Below are 17906 nucleotides of genomic sequence, written 5' to 3'. Positions count from 1 at the left end.
AGAGCAATAGCCATTAAAGATTTGAGCCCTTTTAAAATAAACCATGTTGCTGGTGTGTAAGTCACTACAACAAAGAAGTACGTTTATAGGAAAAGACTTCCATGAGACGGTCGGGATCATAGAGATAAACACATAAAACATATATAACCCTTCCATGAAGGTTTTTTGTCGATTTTTATTGGCACTGAAAAATTATGACCGATATCATTCATCAGTCACTGCATATCAATGTTGGTCTTCAAAGAAGGCAAAAGCCAGATTAAGAATTAAGTGTGCAAAAGCAGCTTGAACTGAATTTAAGGCAATTAGACATTCATAAAAAGTCATAAGAAAACAAGTCACACTTGCATTCTGGTCTATAGAAATTAGAAGAAGAGTTTCTCTGATGGCTAAACAACACAACAAAAAAAAAAAAAAAAAAGGCCTTTTTGTGGCTTTGCTAAGGAACAAAAGGAGAGCTGCTTGGGCCAGGCAACCTTTGTACATGTAGTTTGAAGAATTTTCACGATGAACCTGCCTTGAAACATTGTTGACACGTTGCGAACCCCTTACCTCTGAAAACATAACCCAAGTACCCACCGCATAGAGTGCATGCACTCCCAATCCTCCAAGTGAAACCCGGCTGAACAAAAAATAAAAAATAAAAAAGAAACAAATTGTTCATCAAAAGGAGATGGTAACAACAACCATGAGATAGATTCAAGCAAAAAAGAAAGTGACGTAATAACCAACAAAGGGGCACACGAAAAACAGATTGATTTATGAACTATGACAACTTACAGAGGGATTTATGGCTAGATCCTCTTCAAAAGCAGGACAGCCATAGCCTGAGTTTAGTTTTGTGGACTTGTGGAGTGGCATCCCAGAACCAGCACAATCCCCTTCAGCAAACAGCTTCTTAGATTTCTTACTGTCTCTTATCCTGCATATCATATGGTAAGCATGCCAAAATGAGTTGAGAAACTGAGGGACCAATGTCTCATCCCCTTCCACGAACATTCATCTAATTGTACAAGTTCTTCGTTAACAAAGCTTGAACAAGCTCAAAATCAATCACAATGATAGCCCTAATGGTTCACTCCCATGTCAATAGCAATGACCAAAGTATTGAATCATATGGCATTGAACTTGTTAGGTGCTGTGTAGTTCAGATCAAGTAGCCTGGTAACAATATCAATTTGGAATAAATATATCCTTTTATATTGTTATTCTTGATCGCCAAATATTCTTCAAGAAGTTTTTTTTTTTGTATTACTATAACATCAATGAGAAAATTCAAGAAACGAAAGACAAAGGTCCTGTAATGCTCAGCAGCTCACAAGACATACATAGATCACTGCTAAGCTGAACTCATATTAAACAAAAGACAATATGTTGTCACTTGATTTTTGTGAAAAGGAAACTCATCTCTAATATTTTCTTTTTAAAGTGAAAAAAAAAAAAAAAAACTCATCTCTAATGTAACCAAAGAAAACTGAACAAACCTACATATTTAACAGAAGTTTCAGTTTAAGCTTAGGTTCTGTCACTGTGTCACATATACTGCTGCCTCTTCAAAAAATTTCGTCTGATTGATGAGCCATAGAGACTGTATTATAATTCAAAACTTTGATATGCAGTATTAGGATAGATTAGAAGACCTCAGGATACTGGATATTTCAGCATGAATGCAATGCATAAGTCGCATTTGTCTACAAAATATCTACTTCCACAAATTAAAACCAAAACTAAAAGCATGTAACAGAGAAATGTAACTAAATTTATGTATGCACATCAGTTACCTTTTCACCTCCGCTCCTTGTGAAACATCAAAGAGTGAAACAAAGCATGGACTGTAACCAATTGCATGAAATTGCGTATGAGTAGGAGCAATTTTAGTTTTTGAGAAACTCTTTGTTTCTTGATCATAACAAACCACAGCCAATCCATTGTACAACATTAGGATTTCCCCATTATTCAAAAACATAATTGGTTCATACCAATTACAGCCATGTTTTCTTGGATACAAATTTTCGACAACAATAATCTTAGTCCAAGACTCTTGGACACCATAGTCCTTCATAACCCACATGTCAAATTTGCTAGATTTATCAGCAAACACGCTTAAAACGAGACAACCTCCTAACACTCCCAACACCAAGTCGTCACCACATAGATATTCCTTCTCCCTTTGTCCAAAGTAGCTAGGATAGGGTAGAGTTTGAAATTGTTCTATTTCAAAGTTGAAAGACCATATAAACTCAGAAGTAATTTTACTACAAGCATAGGAAACCCAATGAAGAGCTCCATGCAGAAAAGCATTGAAGGATAAATGAACAAAGTCCCAAGGAGCATTTCCAATAGTTCTCGAAACTCCTGTACTAATGGTGTATATCTCAGCCTTGGGCTGGTTGCTATACTTGGACCCAGAAATGGAATCATTTAAGGGATGAAAGGTTTGCAACACCTTGTACTCATTGGTCCTGGCGCTAAAACCAAGCCCCGAGTATCCAAGCCTGGTAACAGGTGGAATGGTGATGAACTCTCCCAAAATTGGATTGCAAACATAGAAAGGGCCATCCCTATGCAAATAGAGTAGACCATTGCAAGAGTTTATCAAATCAAATTCCGAGAGGGGTGTGTTGTTTATGGGAGTAAACCTCATTTTGTCGACCCAAAAGTCAGAACCAGCACATTGTTCTATCTGGCTGAAACGAGCCTTCTTTGGTTTCTTGATCAAGATGCCAGTGGGTGACCTCGAACAGTGTAGATGAACAAATTGAGAGTCGGAAATTATAGAAAGCCAGGACTTGCAAACGCACCTGCAGCTAAAGAGGGTCTTCACGGAGAGCCTTGAGAGAATGTCCATCACCAAAGCTTGTGGAACTTGTTCGAATCTGCTGCAGGGTTGCAGCCATTCTTCTCTTCCTTTCTCTCTTTTGCTTCGATTCATTGAGACTTGAGAGTTGCTTTTCTTTTCTTTTGCTTGCAAAAGGAACGGAGAGGGATATAAAACCGCGAGAGTGAGTCGTAAATCGTAATGTTTACGACTCTCGTATTGAAAAAACTGCTCTTAGCCTTCGACTATGCTGCCGGATTGTGTGACCCAAAACCCATTTTGGGCCATAAATGGGTCACACCTTAATACTATGGGCCGGAAAATGTGACCCAAAAGAGGGTGTAACCCAAAGTGTAACCTAAAAGAGGGTTTCAGTGTGAGCCATTTTGTGCTGTGACCCAAAACCACTTTATCAGCCCACGTGAAGAGAGAGAAATCGGAGCTGGGCAAAAAGGCAGGTGGGCCCCGCGCCTGTTGCTGCTGACGCACGTGACGCCTGGCTTCCTCGGTTGCAGCGCATGGCTTCCTCGGCGCTTGACGCGTGGCTGGCTGGTTGACTCACCAACGGTCCAGATGAGATGACCGTTGGTGATCAACGGCTGCTGCGTTTTGCCATTTTTTTTTTTTAGATGGGCCGGAAATGGATCAAAGGCTGAGATTAATGGACCGTTGATAATCAACGGTCCAGATCGGCCATATCCTTTTTTTTTTTAACAAATATTTAATAAATCATTTAAAATAGATATAATATCCGAAAAATTGCCAAAAAATTTCAAAAAAAATTTAAAAAATTCTCCAAACCCTCCAACAGCTATATTTTCAAATGGGTCTATATATATCACACAACACTCATATGGTTTCATCACAATTTACAACCTTTGTTTACCAAATTTACACAAAATTTTTTTTTCTTTGTCATGGCTCCAAGAGGAAGTGCTTGGGTGGTAGCTGAAGATGAAGCCCTAGTGATGGCATACCTAGAGAGGTCTCCCGACGGTTGTCTTGGTGCCCAAATTAGAGCCGCCATGCTTTGGGAACAAATTTATGAAATTTTCAAGCGTAACATGGGGGGTGAAACAATTCGTAAAGTTGGCGGTGTTAAAGCACGATTCAAAGATATTGCGCGTGATTGCAACAAATTTTATGCTTGCTTATTGGAGGCCGAGCGAATGCGTGCAAGCGGTGCAAATGATGCCAATGTGGTAAGTTTTTATGCATTTATATATTTGCATGATTATTTTTTGTTTTATCCAATTATCAAGCATATTTATATATTTGTATAATTATTATATGTTTTGTTTATAAATGAAGCATATTTATATAATGGTATTACTATTTTATTGTTTTGTATATGTATCAAACATATTTATATATTTGTATGATTATTTTTGGTTCTGTTTATAAATGTAGCATATTTATATAATGATATTATTATATTGTATTTTCACTATTTTGTTTATCTATCAAGCATATTTATATATTTGTTTATCTATCAAGCATATTTATATATTTGTTTATCTATCAACCAAATCTTCGCCACTAATGGTTGAACCACCTGCCAGAGCCCAAACCACCCGTGCCATGCACATGCGGGAAGAACCCTCCGATTCAACCATGTGATGAGTGTGAAACCGAACAGAAGATCACAGATTGGTATAATTACGGGGGTGTCAATTCTTCATCATCGGACTCCGAATAAGAAGTTCGATTCATTTTCTGTCATGTCGAATGCAGTTGTTGTTGTTGTTTTTTCTTTAAATCATCGTATTGTTCTTGTTTTTCCTTTTAGTGATCATGTTGTACTTGTTTTTCCTTTAAATCATCGTGTTGTTTTTCTTGTTTGTGGTTGTTGAAGTCCCGATGTTGTAAGGCTTATGTTGTCTAATTTATGAAATTTTCTTATTTTAAATATATTCAATATTGACCTTATTTTAAAGATCTCATTAAAATAAGATCACTAGAATCATTTTTATTATACTTTAAATTTAAAATTATCAATTAAATATCACTTAATCAATATTAGGCATATTTTAAATATGTATAAAACACTGTGACCCAAAATGGGTCACAGCACCATAAATGTGAGAATTGGGTCACAGCACTATTTGTGACCCAAAATGGGTTTTGGGTCACAAAAAATGGCTTTACCATAGTGGAAGGCCTTATACAACTCTAAATTTCTCAACTCACACCCATTTTTTTTAGAAAAATTTAAAAAATTAACTTAAATTAAAGTTAAATAAAGACTATTAACTTTTTAAAAAATTTGACCATTGATTAATGCTGGAACCTCCTCACATAAAGAACATTATTTAGGATAGGGTAGAGTTTGAAATTTTTAGAAATTGTTCTATCACAGAATCATCATTCATCACTCACATAAAGCCATTATATAAAAAAAAATTAAAAAAGAAAGATTGGCATTAGTCAACAATATAGGTTAAACTTTAGACTTGTAATAGTAGGAGAATCTCACAAGAGATAGGCCAAAACGCCCTTGCTCAAAAAGTACTCGTAAGTTTACAACTAGGTACTTAGACATTTATAAAATGTTTTGACAAAACAAGTCATCACTTGTATTTTGTTATATAGAAGCAGAGTTGTGCACTGATGGCTAAACCACAAAGAGAAGCTTTTTCAGTCTTCACTGAGGAGAAGCAGGAGCACCTTTGGCATTGTGAAACCCTTTATACAAGTAAATAAGTAATTGCAGAATTTTCAGGAGGAACCTCCTCCTGCATCGAAACATTGTTCACACAGGGGGAACCCCTTGCCTCTGAAAACATAACCCAAGTCTGCACCACATTGAGCACATGCAGTCCCCATCCTCAAAGTGAAATCCAGCTGAAAAATTAAACGTCCAGCAAAAGGAGACAGTAACAACAACCATCAGATAGGTTCAAGAAACCGAAAATGATACAATAACCAACAAATGGGCACAAGAAATAGATAGACATGTGAACATGATATAATAACCAACAAATAGATAGGCAACTCACAGAAACTGGGGTAGTTGTAGCTCTAGGACAGCCATGGCTTGAGTTAAGCTTTGCAGACTTGGGGGGTGGCATCCCAGACTCATCACAATCATCACTCCCTTTAGCAAACAGCTTCTCAGATTTCTCACTCCCTCTTACCCTGCATATCATATGGTACGCATGCCACAATGAGTTGAAAGAATCAGTGACCAATGTCTCAGCTCCCTCCCAAAAGATTTATATATTATACAAGTTCATAGTTAAAGAAAAGCTTGAACATGCAAGCTCAAGATCTATCACAACGATAGCCCTGAGGGGAACACTCCCATGCCAACAGCTAATTATCATATTATTAAATCATATGGCATTGAACTTGTTAGGTGTTGTGTAGCTCTGTAATGCTACGCACTTAAAGAAGTGTTTTTGAGTATTATATAGCATCAATTAGATAATTCAATAAATGAAAAACAAGGGCTCTATTATGCTCTGAGCTCAGCAAGACATAATAGATTACTGCTAAGCTGAACTCATATTTAACCAAAGAAAAGCTGTTACCACTTGATTTTCATGAAGAGAAACCACATATCTAATGTAACAAAAGAAAATTGGAAAAACCATATATAAGCAAGACTTGCATTTGCCATAATTAATGAGACATGGAGACTGTATACCATAATTCAAAACTATCATATGCAGTGCAGTATTTAGGGAGTTGGCAGAACTTAAGATACAAGCTATATCTATATGTTTGAAAATTCAATACATAGACGGCATCTGCCTACAAAACACTAACTTCCACAAATAAAAGGCAAAACTAAAAGTTGCACCAGCAAAATGTAACCAAATTTATGCATGTATATGTTTGAAGTATAATTTTCATACCTTTTCACCTCTTCTACTTCTGAAACATCGCGGAGTGAAACAAAGCATGGACTGTAACCAATTGCATGAACTTCCGCCTCATTCCCATTAATTCTAGCTTGCCTTAAACTGATAACATGTTGATTATAACAAACCACAGCCCGACCATTGTGTGATATTAGAATTCTCGCATCTCTCAAAAACATAATTGGTTCATACCGATCACAGCTAAGTTGTCTTGGATGCAAGTTTTCGATAACAAGATTCTTAGTCCAAGACTCTCGGACACCATACTCCTTCATAACCCACAAGTCAAACTTTATATAATCATCACCAAGCACACATAAAAGAAGACAACCTTCTAAGACTCCCAACCCCAGATGAGCTGTATATTCCATCTCTTGTGGTCCAAAGTAGCTAGGCGGGGGTAGTGCTCGAAATTGTTCTGATTCGAAGTTGAAAGAACGTATAGGCCAAAAGGTTTCAAAATCAATGGAAACCCAATGAAGAACTCCATTCAGAAAAGCATTCAAGGGTAGGTCGTCAACAAGGTCATCAGGAACATTTCCAAGGCTTCTCCAAACTCCTGTACCAATGGTGTATATCTCAGCCTCGTCGTCCCCCCAGACTTTGTTACATGGTGTCGTCTGCACAACCTTGTACTCATTGGTTGAGTTGCAAAACCCAAGTGCAACGAACCTGCGCCTGCGCCTGCGCTTACCCTTATTATTGGGTTGAATGGCGATGAACTCACCCAAAATGGGATTGCACACGTACAGGGTATTATTCATAAAGGCGTCATCTTGAGTCAAACAAAGTAGACCATTGCAGGAGTTTACCATATCAATTCTAGAACTGGGTAGCCTATTTTCGGGAGTAAACTTGATTTTCTCAACCCAAAAATCAGAACCATCACGTTCTTGTATCTGGGTGAACTTAAGTTTCTCTCGGTCCCTTGTATTGGTTATGTTCCTTATCAAGATGCCAGTAGGTGATCTTGAAAGGTGGAGTCTGGCAAAATGAGGGTCTGAAATTATAGAAAGCCAGAATTTGCAAACGCACCTGCATTTCAAGAGGGTCTTGATGGTGAGCCTTGAGAGAATGTCCATGGCTAAAGCCGCTGGAAGTTGGTTGAATCTGCAAGGACCATTGGGTTGCCATTCTTCTTCTTCTTTTCCTTGCTCTTTGCTGCTGCTCGGTGGTGTCTTTGCTTCTTCTTTCTTTGGATTCATCGAGTCTTTCATGTTCCTTTTTCTCAAAATGCAGAGAAATTAAAGAAAACTCATTCCATGATGGAAACAGAGAAATATACACAAATGGAATTTAGGGAATGGAAATTGCCGCTTAATGAATAATGGGTGAGTCGGAATTGTAGGGATTCCGGGAAAATGAGAGAGAAAATCGAGAGGGAAAATGAGTGTTTTTATTGATTGTTAACAAATGAGCTTAATGCAGCTTTTTATACTAGCAGTAGTAGCAGAGGGTTCATAACCGCTTAACCAAGCTTAACGGCACTTTAACAAACTCTACTATTTGCTGCTAACAATAAAGGCTGATGTGGCATATTGCTGACTCAGCATTTACAAGGATTACTAACTGTGCTGACTGGACTGACTACTCTAACATGAATCAGAAGGCCTTCTTAATGCTCAGCTTTCTACTTCTCCTCACACGTCATATTTCTCAAACTTTTTTCATGCCAAAAAAATAATCGCTCAATTTTTATTAGATTTTTTTATTCTATAAGACTATAACAATTAGGAAATAAGGATATAAACTCTCACATCATTCACAACCCAACCCAATTATTGTTCAAGAAAACCATTGGTTCATACAAATGGAATGGTGATGTACTCGCCCAATATTGGATTGCACACATAGTAGGGTTCACCAGTAAAAGGTCCAGAGACTCCAGACAAACAAATTAAACCATTACACGAGTTTATCAACTTAAATTCAGAACTGGGGGCTATTTTTGGGAGTAAACCTCGATTTCTCCTCCTTGTTCGTTGCTGCTGATCGTTGGTTCATTTGCAACTCTTTTCAATGTATTCATAGGGTTTCGTTTCTTTACTATTTAAAATACATGGACTAAATGTGAAATTTTGAAACCACAAAAACCAAATTTGTGTTCAAGTAAAACACATTTATCAAAATATATATGTGTTCAACTAAAACACATTGATCAAAATTGTTTTTTCCGCTTTAGTAAATCATTGACTCTTGAGTTTAAGAATTGACAACCATTATGGGATTGGAAAATCTATCAAAGAAATTAGCTCCTTCATACTTGCAATCTGTCAAGAAATTAGCTTTGATTTGAAGTAGCGTAGTGTTAAGAATTTGGGATTAGCCGAAGTAGTGAGAAATGGTGGGGAAATAGGTTTGAATTAAGCTTTAATTTCTTTCAATGTAACTAAAGAAGTAGCACACATATTTAAATAGTGTGAAACTCGATTTGGGTGTGATTTTGTGTGGAAAAGCCAAAATTAAAATAAGTTATTTGAGAATATCATTTATATGCCCATTCTAAGGAAATGAGAATGAATGATTCTAATTCAAATATCTGGAAATGCTCGAAATGGTATTCTAAGAAATAATTTTTATACTTGTTCCAATATTTGGTTTGTGCAAAGGTATTGATCAAAATTTATACAAGTTTTTATTAATTATACCAACGCAGAAAATACATTATCAAAGTATGAGAATATTTCCTCTTATATAAGTATCTCATTCTCGTTCGGTTATACCCTATAATTTTTTCTTGTTTAGAAGGTAAAGTATTCAAAAAATGTGCATATGGGTTGTGAATCACCTTTGAAACTATTCGGCCTTGTTTGTTTCACCTTCTTAACAGGGACAGTCTTAGTTAAGACTCTAAGCCCATGTTTGGTGAGCTTAGGATTAAAAAACACAGGGCTTAGTGAATCCTGTCCAACTTAAATCAGCCTTCTTAGCTGGGCTTAATGAAACCCGTGAAAATCAGCCTTCTTAGCTAAGAACCTCCTTAGCTGGGTCTACCTAAGACCAAAACACACTTCTATCAATTTCATATCGACAACAAACTGAAGGAGAAAGTGGGCAGCGGCGACTTCATCACTGTGGGCAGCGGCGACCGACGAGAAGAACTAGGCAGCGGCGACCGGCGACAAGGACTGGGCAGCGGCGACTGAGGAGAAGAACTGGGCAGCGGCGACCGGCGAGAAGAACTGGGCAGAAGCGACTGGTAATTTGGCTCTTTCATCTTCTACAGCAACCCAACCCATTTCTTCTACCTCAATAGAAAGTACCTCACGCAGCTCTCTAGTTCTCTCTCACTCTTGTTTTTCCCTGGACTTCAAACCAGGTCAGTACCTCTCTCTCTCCCTTCCTGATTGATTTGCACTGAAAATGGAATTGTATTTCAGTCTGTTTTCAACTAAGGGTCTCTCTCTTAATTGACAATGTGATTAATATTTTACATGCAGTCTGTCACAATTTTGAAGCGATAAGCTTTTTTATTCGTCAATCTTGATACCCCCAAGTTGTTCATTGAATACTTATTCAACCCAGTTTTGGGCATGCGAAGTTGTGCTATAAAAAATATATTTATCGGCAAAATTGAAGGGTGGTTTTGTTGGTAGTGAGCTGAGTGTTAAACTTTTCTGTGTGGTTAAGAATTAAGATGCTGTCCATGAGGATAGTCAGCCATCGAACAGCTTCAGTTTGCCCATCTGCTTTATATCTTTTACTTGGTGATGCTAGTTATAGTGTATCTCGGGTCTTGGGGTTCCAGCTTCGAGCTTATTCAAATTCCGGATCTGTTTCTGGGTTTGTTGGCTCTTATTCTTTGGCAAACTCAAATGTACAAGATGTTGTTTTGAGAATAGGGTATAAATTTACTCTTCAAGTGAATTTCTTTTCAATTGCGGCGGGAACAATCTTGGTTCAGGCTCGAGACCCGGCTAAATTAAATGAGGAGATACAGAATGCGATTGATGAGCATAGACTAGATGATGCATGGAAGTTGCATGAGCAGCATATGCAGATGGATGGGTTTCCTAGGAAATCTGTTGTGAATAAGCTTTTAACTAGTTTTTCAGAAAGCTTTGAAGTCGAGTGGCTTGAGAAGGCTTATGGGTTGGTAGAACAGGCTGTTGAGGAAAGCAAACAGAACTTGTTGGAGAAGGAGACACTCATTTATCTCTCTTTTGGTCTTGCCAAAGCTGGATTACCCATTCCTGCATCAACAGTTTTGAGAAGGATGGTAGAAATGGAACAATTTCCCCCTGTTTCTGCTTGGTCTGCTATCTTGGCCCATATGTCTCGAACAGCTCAAGGGGCTCACCTTGCTGCCGAGCTGATTCTTGAGATAGGTTACTTGTTCCAAGATAATAGGATTGACCCACGTAAGAAGTGTAATGTGCCTTTAATTGCTATGAAGCCTAATGCTACTGCTTTCAACATTGCTTTGGCTGGTTGTCTCTTGTCTGGGACAACTAGGAAAGCAGAGCAGCTCCTTGACATGATGCCTCGAGTTGGTGTGAAAACTGATGCTAACCTTTTGATATTAATGGCACAAATATATGAGAGAAATGGACGAAGAGATGAGCTTAGAAAACTTCAAAGATATGTCGATGAAGCCCATAACATGAGTGATATCCAATTTCGGCAGTTCTACAATTGCTTGCTGACATGTCATTTGAAATTCAGGGATCTAGGTTCTGCATCCAACATGGTTTTGGAAATGCTCTCTAGTTTTTGGATTGGATAGCCTCTATGATATAGGAATTGCCTCTTATCTATTCTTACAAAAATGTCATTTTTATTCTAAATAAATAAATATGGGGATTTATGATTTTGTTTCAAAAATTAATTTTTCAACTTGTTAGTCATGCACTGCACCAAACATAGGACAGGACTATTTTCATTATCCAGGTTGTTAGTCCTGCACTGCACCAAACATAAAGGCAGTTCTTAGCTAGCTTAGTCCATGCCAAGCCGGTCCATGCCAGTCCCTATAGCTAGTCCCTATAGCTAGTTCATGAATTAGACAAGGCCATGAAACAAGAAACTAAATAACACATGATTTGGATTGACGCCCCCAATCCAAATCCACCCCCTCAAATCCTTTAATCCTAATGGATCCTAAAACAAAGAGGTTTAATGGACACCTAAAAAATTGTAACCAAGCATGATTAGAATAGGTTCATGCTCAATTCCGTCCAATATAACCAAATTTTTTTTTTTTAAACCAAGCATGATTCATCATTCATGAATATTGATAATGTCCTGACCCCAAAAAAAAAGAATATGGTAATGTCACCCGAGCCGAAAAGGATTTTATAGTTTTGAGGAAAGTTGCCTCTATTCAATGCAAATAGGAGCCAAAAACTGGACTATGCTCCTGTCCCTTTTACCTCCTTGAAAAGGCTGGTTTGCGATCCCTTTCACATCACATTTGATATAAAAAACAGATTGACATTAGTCAACAATATAGGTTAGACTTGAAACGTAAAATTAAGAGAAAATCATAGTAAATAAGCCAAAGAGTTGTGATGAAAAGATAGTAAGATACTTATACGTCTATAACTAGGCACTTAGACATTCATAAGGTGTTCTAACAAAACAAGTCAGCACAAGCATTTTGGTCCATGGAAGCAGAGTTACTCTCTGAGGGCAAAATAACAAAAAGAAGCATTTTTCTGTCTTTGCCGAAAAACAAAATCAGAGTGCCTACAGTCCCAATCCTTCAAGTGAATCCAGCTGAAAAAGAATTGTTCAGCAAAGAGGTAGTAACAACCATCAGATAGATTCAAGAAAACAGAAATGATATAAGAACCAACAAATGGGCACAAGAAAATAGGTATAGAACTGTGACAACTCACATACACAGGGATTTACGGCTCTAGGAAGAAGGAAGACCCTCTTCAATGGAAGGCCAGCCATAGCCTGAGTTATGTTTTGTGGTCTTGTGGGGTGGCATCCCAGAACTAGCACAATCGTAACTCCCCTCAGCATATAGCTTCTCAGATTTCTTACTACCTTGCACCCTGCATATCATATAGTAAGCATGCGAAAATATGTTGATATAATCAGTGACAAATGTATCAGCCCTCTTCTTAAACATCATGTATTGCAAAAATTAGTGGTTAACCAAAAAAGCTTAAACAAGCTCAAAATCTATGGCAATAACACCCCTCAGGGGTTCACTCCCATGTCAATAGAGAATGATCATAGCATTAGCAACTAACAAGAAAATATTTCAAATACCTTTGTCCCTCCACCAGTAGATATGCATAGAACTTGTTACGAGTTGTGTAGCTCATATGAAGGAAGTAACACTTGTTGTGTTGATAATATGCTACCCATTTGACAATATCTTTTATTCTTGAGACCCTCAAAATTCTTCAAGAAGTTTTTTGAGTATTACTATCAAAGCAAGAAATCTGCTACCACTAGATTTTTGTGAAAGAATAAACTCATCTCTAATTCAACCAAAGAAAATTGAACAAACCACATATTTAACCAAAAGGCTCTGTCATACACCCTGCCTGAAGAATTCTGATGAGACATAGAGACGGTATATCATAATTCAAAATCTATAAAATGCAGTTGCAGGGGAGATTGCAAGCATTTCAAATGTTTGAAACATGCAATACACAGGTCGCAATTCCCTAGAATACATCAACTTCCACAAATAAAAGCAGGACTAAAAGTTCTAACAGAGAAATGGAACTGAATTTATACATGCATTAATTTGAAGTATAATTTTAGTACCTTTTCACCTCTTCAACTTTTGCAACATTGTAGAGTGAAACAAAGCATGGACTGTAAGCAATTGCACAAAATTCCGACCGAGTCCGAGTAATTTTAGTTTCCCTGAAACTCATTGTCTCTTGATTATAACATACCAAAGCACAATTGTTGTACAACATTATGATTTCCCCATTTCTCAAAAACACCATTGGTTCGTAAAAGTCACACCAAAGTTCTCTTGGATATAAGTTTTCGATAACAAGAGTTTTAGTCCAAGACTCTTGGACCCCATAATCCTTCATAACCCACATGTTAAATTCTCTGGAATCATCCCCAAACACACATAAAAGAAGACAACCTCCTAAAACCCCCAACTTCAAACAGTGTGCATAATCCTTCTCTTTTGGTCCAAAGTAGCTAGGTGGAGGTAGCGGTAGAAATTGTTCTCTTTCAAAGTTGAAAGAATGTATAAACTCAGAACTACTACCACCACAGCAAACCCAATGAAAAGCTCCATGCAGAAAAGCATTGAACGGTATATCGACAAGGTGACTAGGAGCATTTCCAAGGCTTCTCCAAATTCCTGTACCAATGGTGTATATCTCAGCCTCTTTGTTTTGAGATGAGTCTAATGGATGAAAAGTATGCAACACCTTGTATTCATTGGTCCCGACGCTGAAAACAAGTCCAACAAAACTCAATAGTGGCCTACGCTTATTAGCAGTTGTAATGGTGATGTACTCACCCAAAATTGGATTGCACACATACAAGGGGTCAGCGCTTTCAGGTCCAGTCAAAAGAAGTAAACCATTACACGAGTTTATCACCTCAAATTCAGAGCTGGGTAGGCTATTTTTGGGAGTAAACCTCGATTTCTGGAGCCAGAAGTGAGAACTAGCACATTCCTCTATCTGGGTTAAATCAAGTCTTCTTGATTTGCTTTTAGGGGGGTAGGTCTTGATCAAGATGGCAATGGGTAATCTCGAAAATTGGAGATGGGAAAATTGAGGGTCAGAAATTACAGAAAGCCAGGATTTGCAAACGCACCTGCAGTTGAAGAGGGTCTCGATGGAGAGCCTTGAGAGAATGTCCATGACTAAAGCTCTCTCAAGTTGTTGGAATTTGCAAGGACCTCTGGGTTTCCATCCTTCTTCTGCTTGCACGTTGCTGCTGATCGGTAGATTCATAGGGTTTCGTTTCTTTACTCTCGGCATTAGATGGGGTTCAGATTTTCGGAGGAATACAAGAATGAAAAATGGAAGGGTCTTTGGCGGGAACCTATGAGAAATTGAAGTTTTAGTAAATTATTGACTCTTGATTTTAGGAATTGACAACCATGGGATGAGCAAATCTGTCAAAGAAATTAGCTCCATCATACTTGCAATCTGTCATGAAATTAGCTTTGGATTTGAAATAGCATACATGTCAAATATTTGGGACTAGTATAAGTAGGGAAGAATGGTGAAGGATTTGATTTCTATTAATGTAACTAAAGATTAAAGAAGCAGCACACATATCAATAAACATTGAAATTGGTAAATCAAGAAATAAATTTTAGGAGGATGTATTTAATTAGGATTTTAAATGATTTTGGTAGAATTAAAAGGTCTGGTGATATTCAATCAAAATTTTTAAAGAGTTTATAAAAATCTGGTGGTATTCAATCAATACTTTTAAAAAGTCTATTGTATTCAATTAAGACTTTTAGAGAGTTAAGTCTATAAAAGTGACATGGTATTCAAAAAGTCACTGACTTTATTAAATAATAGACTTTAAAAGACTTTCATGGATTTTGTAGTGTAAATTATGTTATATCAAAGTCAATAATTCTTCAGCGTTCCCCCTGCAGATTTCAAATATTAAAAAGCTATTAAAAAAGTTGTATTTATTTATTTTTTAAAGAGTGATGCTAAACCCCCTAATCTTATTTTTCCACTCACCTCTTAATTTATTTATTTTTTTAATTACTATATCCTCTTATACTAATTTTCTTTTTCTCTTATATTTAATTGACTCCTCATCCTGGGTTAGAACCAACAGCGTTGCCACAATGCAATGTAACAGCAAGATATTCAAACCAACCACTTCACAGTCTTTAAGTACTCAACAAAATCACAAGATTATATATTTATAATTTGAGAAATAATGTTATCACCACATCATATAATGTTCTCAACCTGTCAATTCAATTAGACAAATTCTAATAACTCGTTAAAACACAATACTCATTCCAATATTTGGTTTGTGCAAGAATATGGATAAAAATTCATTCAGTTTTTCATAATTATAAAAACGCACAATGAACACATTCTCAAAGGATGAGAATGACAAATTCAAGAGCGCTGGTTTCATATTACCTCTTATATAGGTATTTCATTCCCATTTAAAGGGTAAAATATCCCAAAAATATGCAAGCCAAATGTGAAAATACAATCTCATACTTATTTCTCAAGCTTCATCCTCACGAACGGGTATCCCATTCCCATGTTTTTAGGATTTCCTCTCTTCTTGTGGGCCAAGTCTCCCATAATTCAAGACTTCCAGGTTGTAACTTGTAAGAAAAATCATACAATGTTTCTTCTCACATTTGCTATTTACGAGTTCTTATGACATAGACATTGTATATACAACAATTGTTGTGAGTAAAGATTTTCCCAATAAAACCAGCATAAAATAGAAACACCACATTTTCATAAGCACGACTACTAAGTTCTAACCAATCATAATGGCGTTTTCCAGTTTTCCTATTGAAGAATGCCAAACTGACTATTCATAAATCAGACCAGGCCATGAAACAAAAAACTAAAACAAAGATGGTAATTTTATTGGCACTCAACAATTATAACCAGGCATCATTCATCACTCGCCAACAGTCACTCCACGTCCATCTTGGTCTTCATATATAGAAGGCATAAACAACATCAAGATTTAAGTATTCAAAAGCAGCTTGATCTGAACTCTGGACTAATGATCATGACAATCTCAGAAGACTTCATAATGCAGAGTTTGCTGGAGCCAATTTGATGGAAACACTGTTGACACAGTGGCGTTCATCTGTTGGCACCTGGTGCCCCTCCCCTTTAAAAACATGGCCCAAGTGACCACCACAAGCTGCACATGTGATCTCAGTTCTCCTCCCATCTGGGTCAGGCTGAAACACATATATAGTTGTTTCATTCTATTAAATGTCAACAAAATGCATTGTGCATATGACAATAAAAGTTTCTCAACTCGGATGCAGGACGAGAGATATGGGATTAATGCAGGATGTGAAAAGAGCGTTCAAATGCTCTCCCTCACATCCCGCATTGTCCCTGCATATGCATCCCACATTAGAAAAGGCCTCTAATGACAACATTTACATTATCAGCAATAGAAACTCACAGAACGATTTATGGCTCCAGGCAGACCCTCATAGAATGCAGGCCATCCACATCCAGAGTTGAACTTGGTAGTAGACTTATAAAGTGGTGTCCCACAACCAGCACAATTGTAAACCCCTTCTTCAAAAACCTTGTCATATTCTCCAGTGAACTTTGGCCTGTGTGTATTATCAAACTCCAATCATGCATTGTGCAAATAGTCTAAACCCCACATTGTGGTTAAGGGACTAGATAACATTCATTGTATTGGTAATTGCCTAATTGGGATAATTACTTCTTTGATCTAAATCTAAATATACATAGAAGCAGACTGAAAACAGTTGAAGATCATAGTGCTTATGATGACTGGCAAAGCAAAAGAGAAACAAAACATGCTACAAGCCTACAACAGCGGAAAACACTAAAAAACATCTAATAAATTCCATCATAGGGCTTCTGCCAATTGGTCACTGATGCTACAAGTTTGTGGGTAACTAAAATAGTAGACTTGGAACTTCCTCTACAATCTTGCATTACATATTCTATGAATAAAATTGTGTTAGACAAACAAAAGAAAAATAACAATATACCAAGAAAAACAAAAATCAAAAGGCATAAGTTCATACAGCGAGTACAAAAAAATATACAGACAAACCCCGAACGGGCCAAACCTCTGTAATTATTCAGAGTAATCACAATGCATAAATTCATTCAGTGATTACTCTATAAACATTCAGACTAATCGCAAAACCAAAAAGAGCCAGAACCCATGAAGGTCCACACAGCATATGAGACATAACTAAATGAATCATAACATAGATGATGACCAAAAGGAGAAATAGGAATTACTCTGTCCCCTTCTCGCGTAGAATCCTAAACTGTTCAGGGGAGAGAACAGCGCGCCATTCGTCCTCAGTTTTCTGAACAGACTCTGTTGCAGCCATACCCACTGTCCTACTAGAATTCGGGTAGTTCCTCACTCACCGATGAAGATGGGTATTCTGAGGAAGTGCTGATATAGATTCCCGGGAAAATGAACTTGGACGGAAAATCAACCACGTGGGCTTTAAACATTCTCGGTTTCCAATAACACATGGTGATAAAGTAAACTGGATAAGATTATCCATGGTCCGTATAGAGATGTCAAAC

General features: G+C 37.3%; 4 protein-coding genes and 1 pseudogene across 6 annotated transcripts; 1 reads left to right on the top strand and 4 right to left on the bottom strand.

Moving 5' to 3' along the window:
- Positions 1-502: 502 nt before the first annotated feature.
- Positions 503-2932, bottom strand: LOC147294209 (F-box protein At3g07870-like). Its single transcript, XM_086231179.1, has 3 exons — positions 1782-2932; positions 781-922; positions 503-622 (listed from the first exon to the last, which is right to left on the bottom strand). The coding sequence occupies exons 1-3, from the start codon at positions 2930-2932 to the stop codon at positions 503-505; spliced, it is 1413 nt and encodes a 470-aa protein (XP_086087305.1).
- A 2411-nt stretch (positions 2933-5343) lies between these two features.
- On the bottom strand, positions 5344-7912 carry LOC147294208 (F-box protein At3g07870-like). Its single transcript, XM_086234385.1, has 3 exons — positions 6679-7912; positions 5818-5956; positions 5344-5662 (listed from the first exon to the last, which is right to left on the bottom strand). The coding sequence occupies exons 1-3, from the start codon at positions 7899-7901 to the stop codon at positions 5537-5539; spliced, it is 1488 nt and encodes a 495-aa protein (XP_086090511.1). The 5' UTR covers positions 7902-7912; the 3' UTR covers positions 5344-5536.
- Positions 7913-9639: 1727 nt separating this feature from the next.
- LOC147294207 (pentatricopeptide repeat-containing protein At1g03100, mitochondrial pseudogene) lies at positions 9640-11486 on the top strand (annotated as a pseudogene). Its single transcript, XR_015120675.1, has 2 exons — positions 9640-10003; positions 10125-11486. The product of XR_015120675.1 is annotated as a pentatricopeptide repeat-containing protein At1g03100, mitochondrial pseudogene (transcript).
- A 699-nt stretch (positions 11487-12185) lies between these two features.
- LOC147294206 (F-box protein At3g07870-like) lies at positions 12186-14631 on the bottom strand. Of its 2 annotated transcripts, XM_086233745.1 has the most exons (3): positions 13417-14631; positions 12529-12689; positions 12186-12402 (listed from the first exon to the last, which is right to left on the bottom strand). In XM_086233745.1, exons 1-2 carry the CDS (start codon positions 14607-14609, stop codon positions 12545-12547), a joined length of 1338 nt encoding a protein of 445 aa, XP_086089871.1. In that variant the 5' UTR covers positions 14610-14631; the 3' UTR covers positions 12186-12402; positions 12529-12544. The 2 variants fall into 2 exon arrangements, with proteins under 2 accessions (XP_086089871.1, XP_086089870.1); XM_086233744.1 differs by having other exon boundaries at positions 12186-12689.
- A 1567-nt stretch (positions 14632-16198) lies between these two features.
- Positions 16199-17816, bottom strand: LOC147294205 (peptide methionine sulfoxide reductase B5-like). Its single transcript, XM_086231710.1, has 3 exons — positions 17607-17816; positions 16780-16936; positions 16199-16546 (listed from the first exon to the last, which is right to left on the bottom strand). The coding sequence occupies exons 1-3, from the start codon at positions 17699-17701 to the stop codon at positions 16388-16390; spliced, it is 411 nt and encodes a 136-aa protein (XP_086087836.1). The 5' UTR covers positions 17702-17816; the 3' UTR covers positions 16199-16387.
- Between the last annotated feature and the right edge of the window lie 90 nt (positions 17817-17906).

This window comes from Dryas octopetala, chromosome 2 (assembly GCF_963921425.1).
Source record: "Dryas octopetala chromosome 2, drDryOcto1.1, whole genome shotgun sequence".
NCBI classification, from domain to species: Eukaryota; Viridiplantae; Streptophyta; class Magnoliopsida; order Rosales; family Rosaceae; genus Dryas; species Dryas octopetala.
This window is presented reverse-complemented; position numbering and strand designations above follow the sequence as displayed.

Coding starts and splice junctions, on each gene's coding strand:
- LOC147294209 (XM_086231179.1), bottom strand. CDS start 2,932: ATGAATCGAAGCAAAAGAGAGAAAGGAAGAGAAGAATGGCTGCAACCC. Junction 923..1,781: donor CAAGGAGCGGAGGTGAAAAG/GTAACTGATGTG, acceptor TATGATATGCAG/GATAAGAGACAGTAAGAAAT. Junction 623..780: donor ATCTAGCCATAAATCCCTCT/GTAAGTTGTCAT, acceptor TTTTTTGTTCAG/CCGGGTTTCACTTGGAGGAT.
- LOC147294208 (XM_086234385.1), bottom strand. CDS start 7,901: ATGAAAGACTCGATGAATCCAAAGAAAGAAGAAGCAAAGACACCACCG. Junction 5,957..6,678: donor GAAGTAGAAGAGGTGAAAAG/GTATGAAAATTA, acceptor TATGATATGCAG/GGTAAGAGGGAGTGAGAAAT. Junction 5,663..5,817: donor CTACAACTACCCCAGTTTCT/GTGAGTTGCCTA, acceptor TTAATTTTTCAG/CTGGATTTCACTTTGAGGAT.
- LOC147294206 (XM_086233744.1), bottom strand. CDS start 14,609: ATGCCGAGAGTAAAGAAACGAAACCCTATGAATCTACCGATCAGCAGC. Junction 12,690..13,416: donor AAAGTTGAAGAGGTGAAAAG/GTACTAAAATTA, acceptor TATGATATGCAG/GGTGCAAGGTAGTAAGAAAT.
- LOC147294205 (XM_086231710.1), bottom strand. CDS start 17,701: ATGGCTGCAACAGAGTCTGTTCAGAAAACTGAGGACGAATGGCGCGCT. Junction 16,937..17,606: donor CTACGCGAGAAGGGGACAGA/GTAATTCCTATT, acceptor TAATACACACAG/GCCAAAGTTCACTGGAGAAT. Junction 16,547..16,779: donor CTGGAGCCATAAATCGTTCT/GTGAGTTTCTAT, acceptor TATGTGTTTCAG/CCTGACCCAGATGGGAGGAG.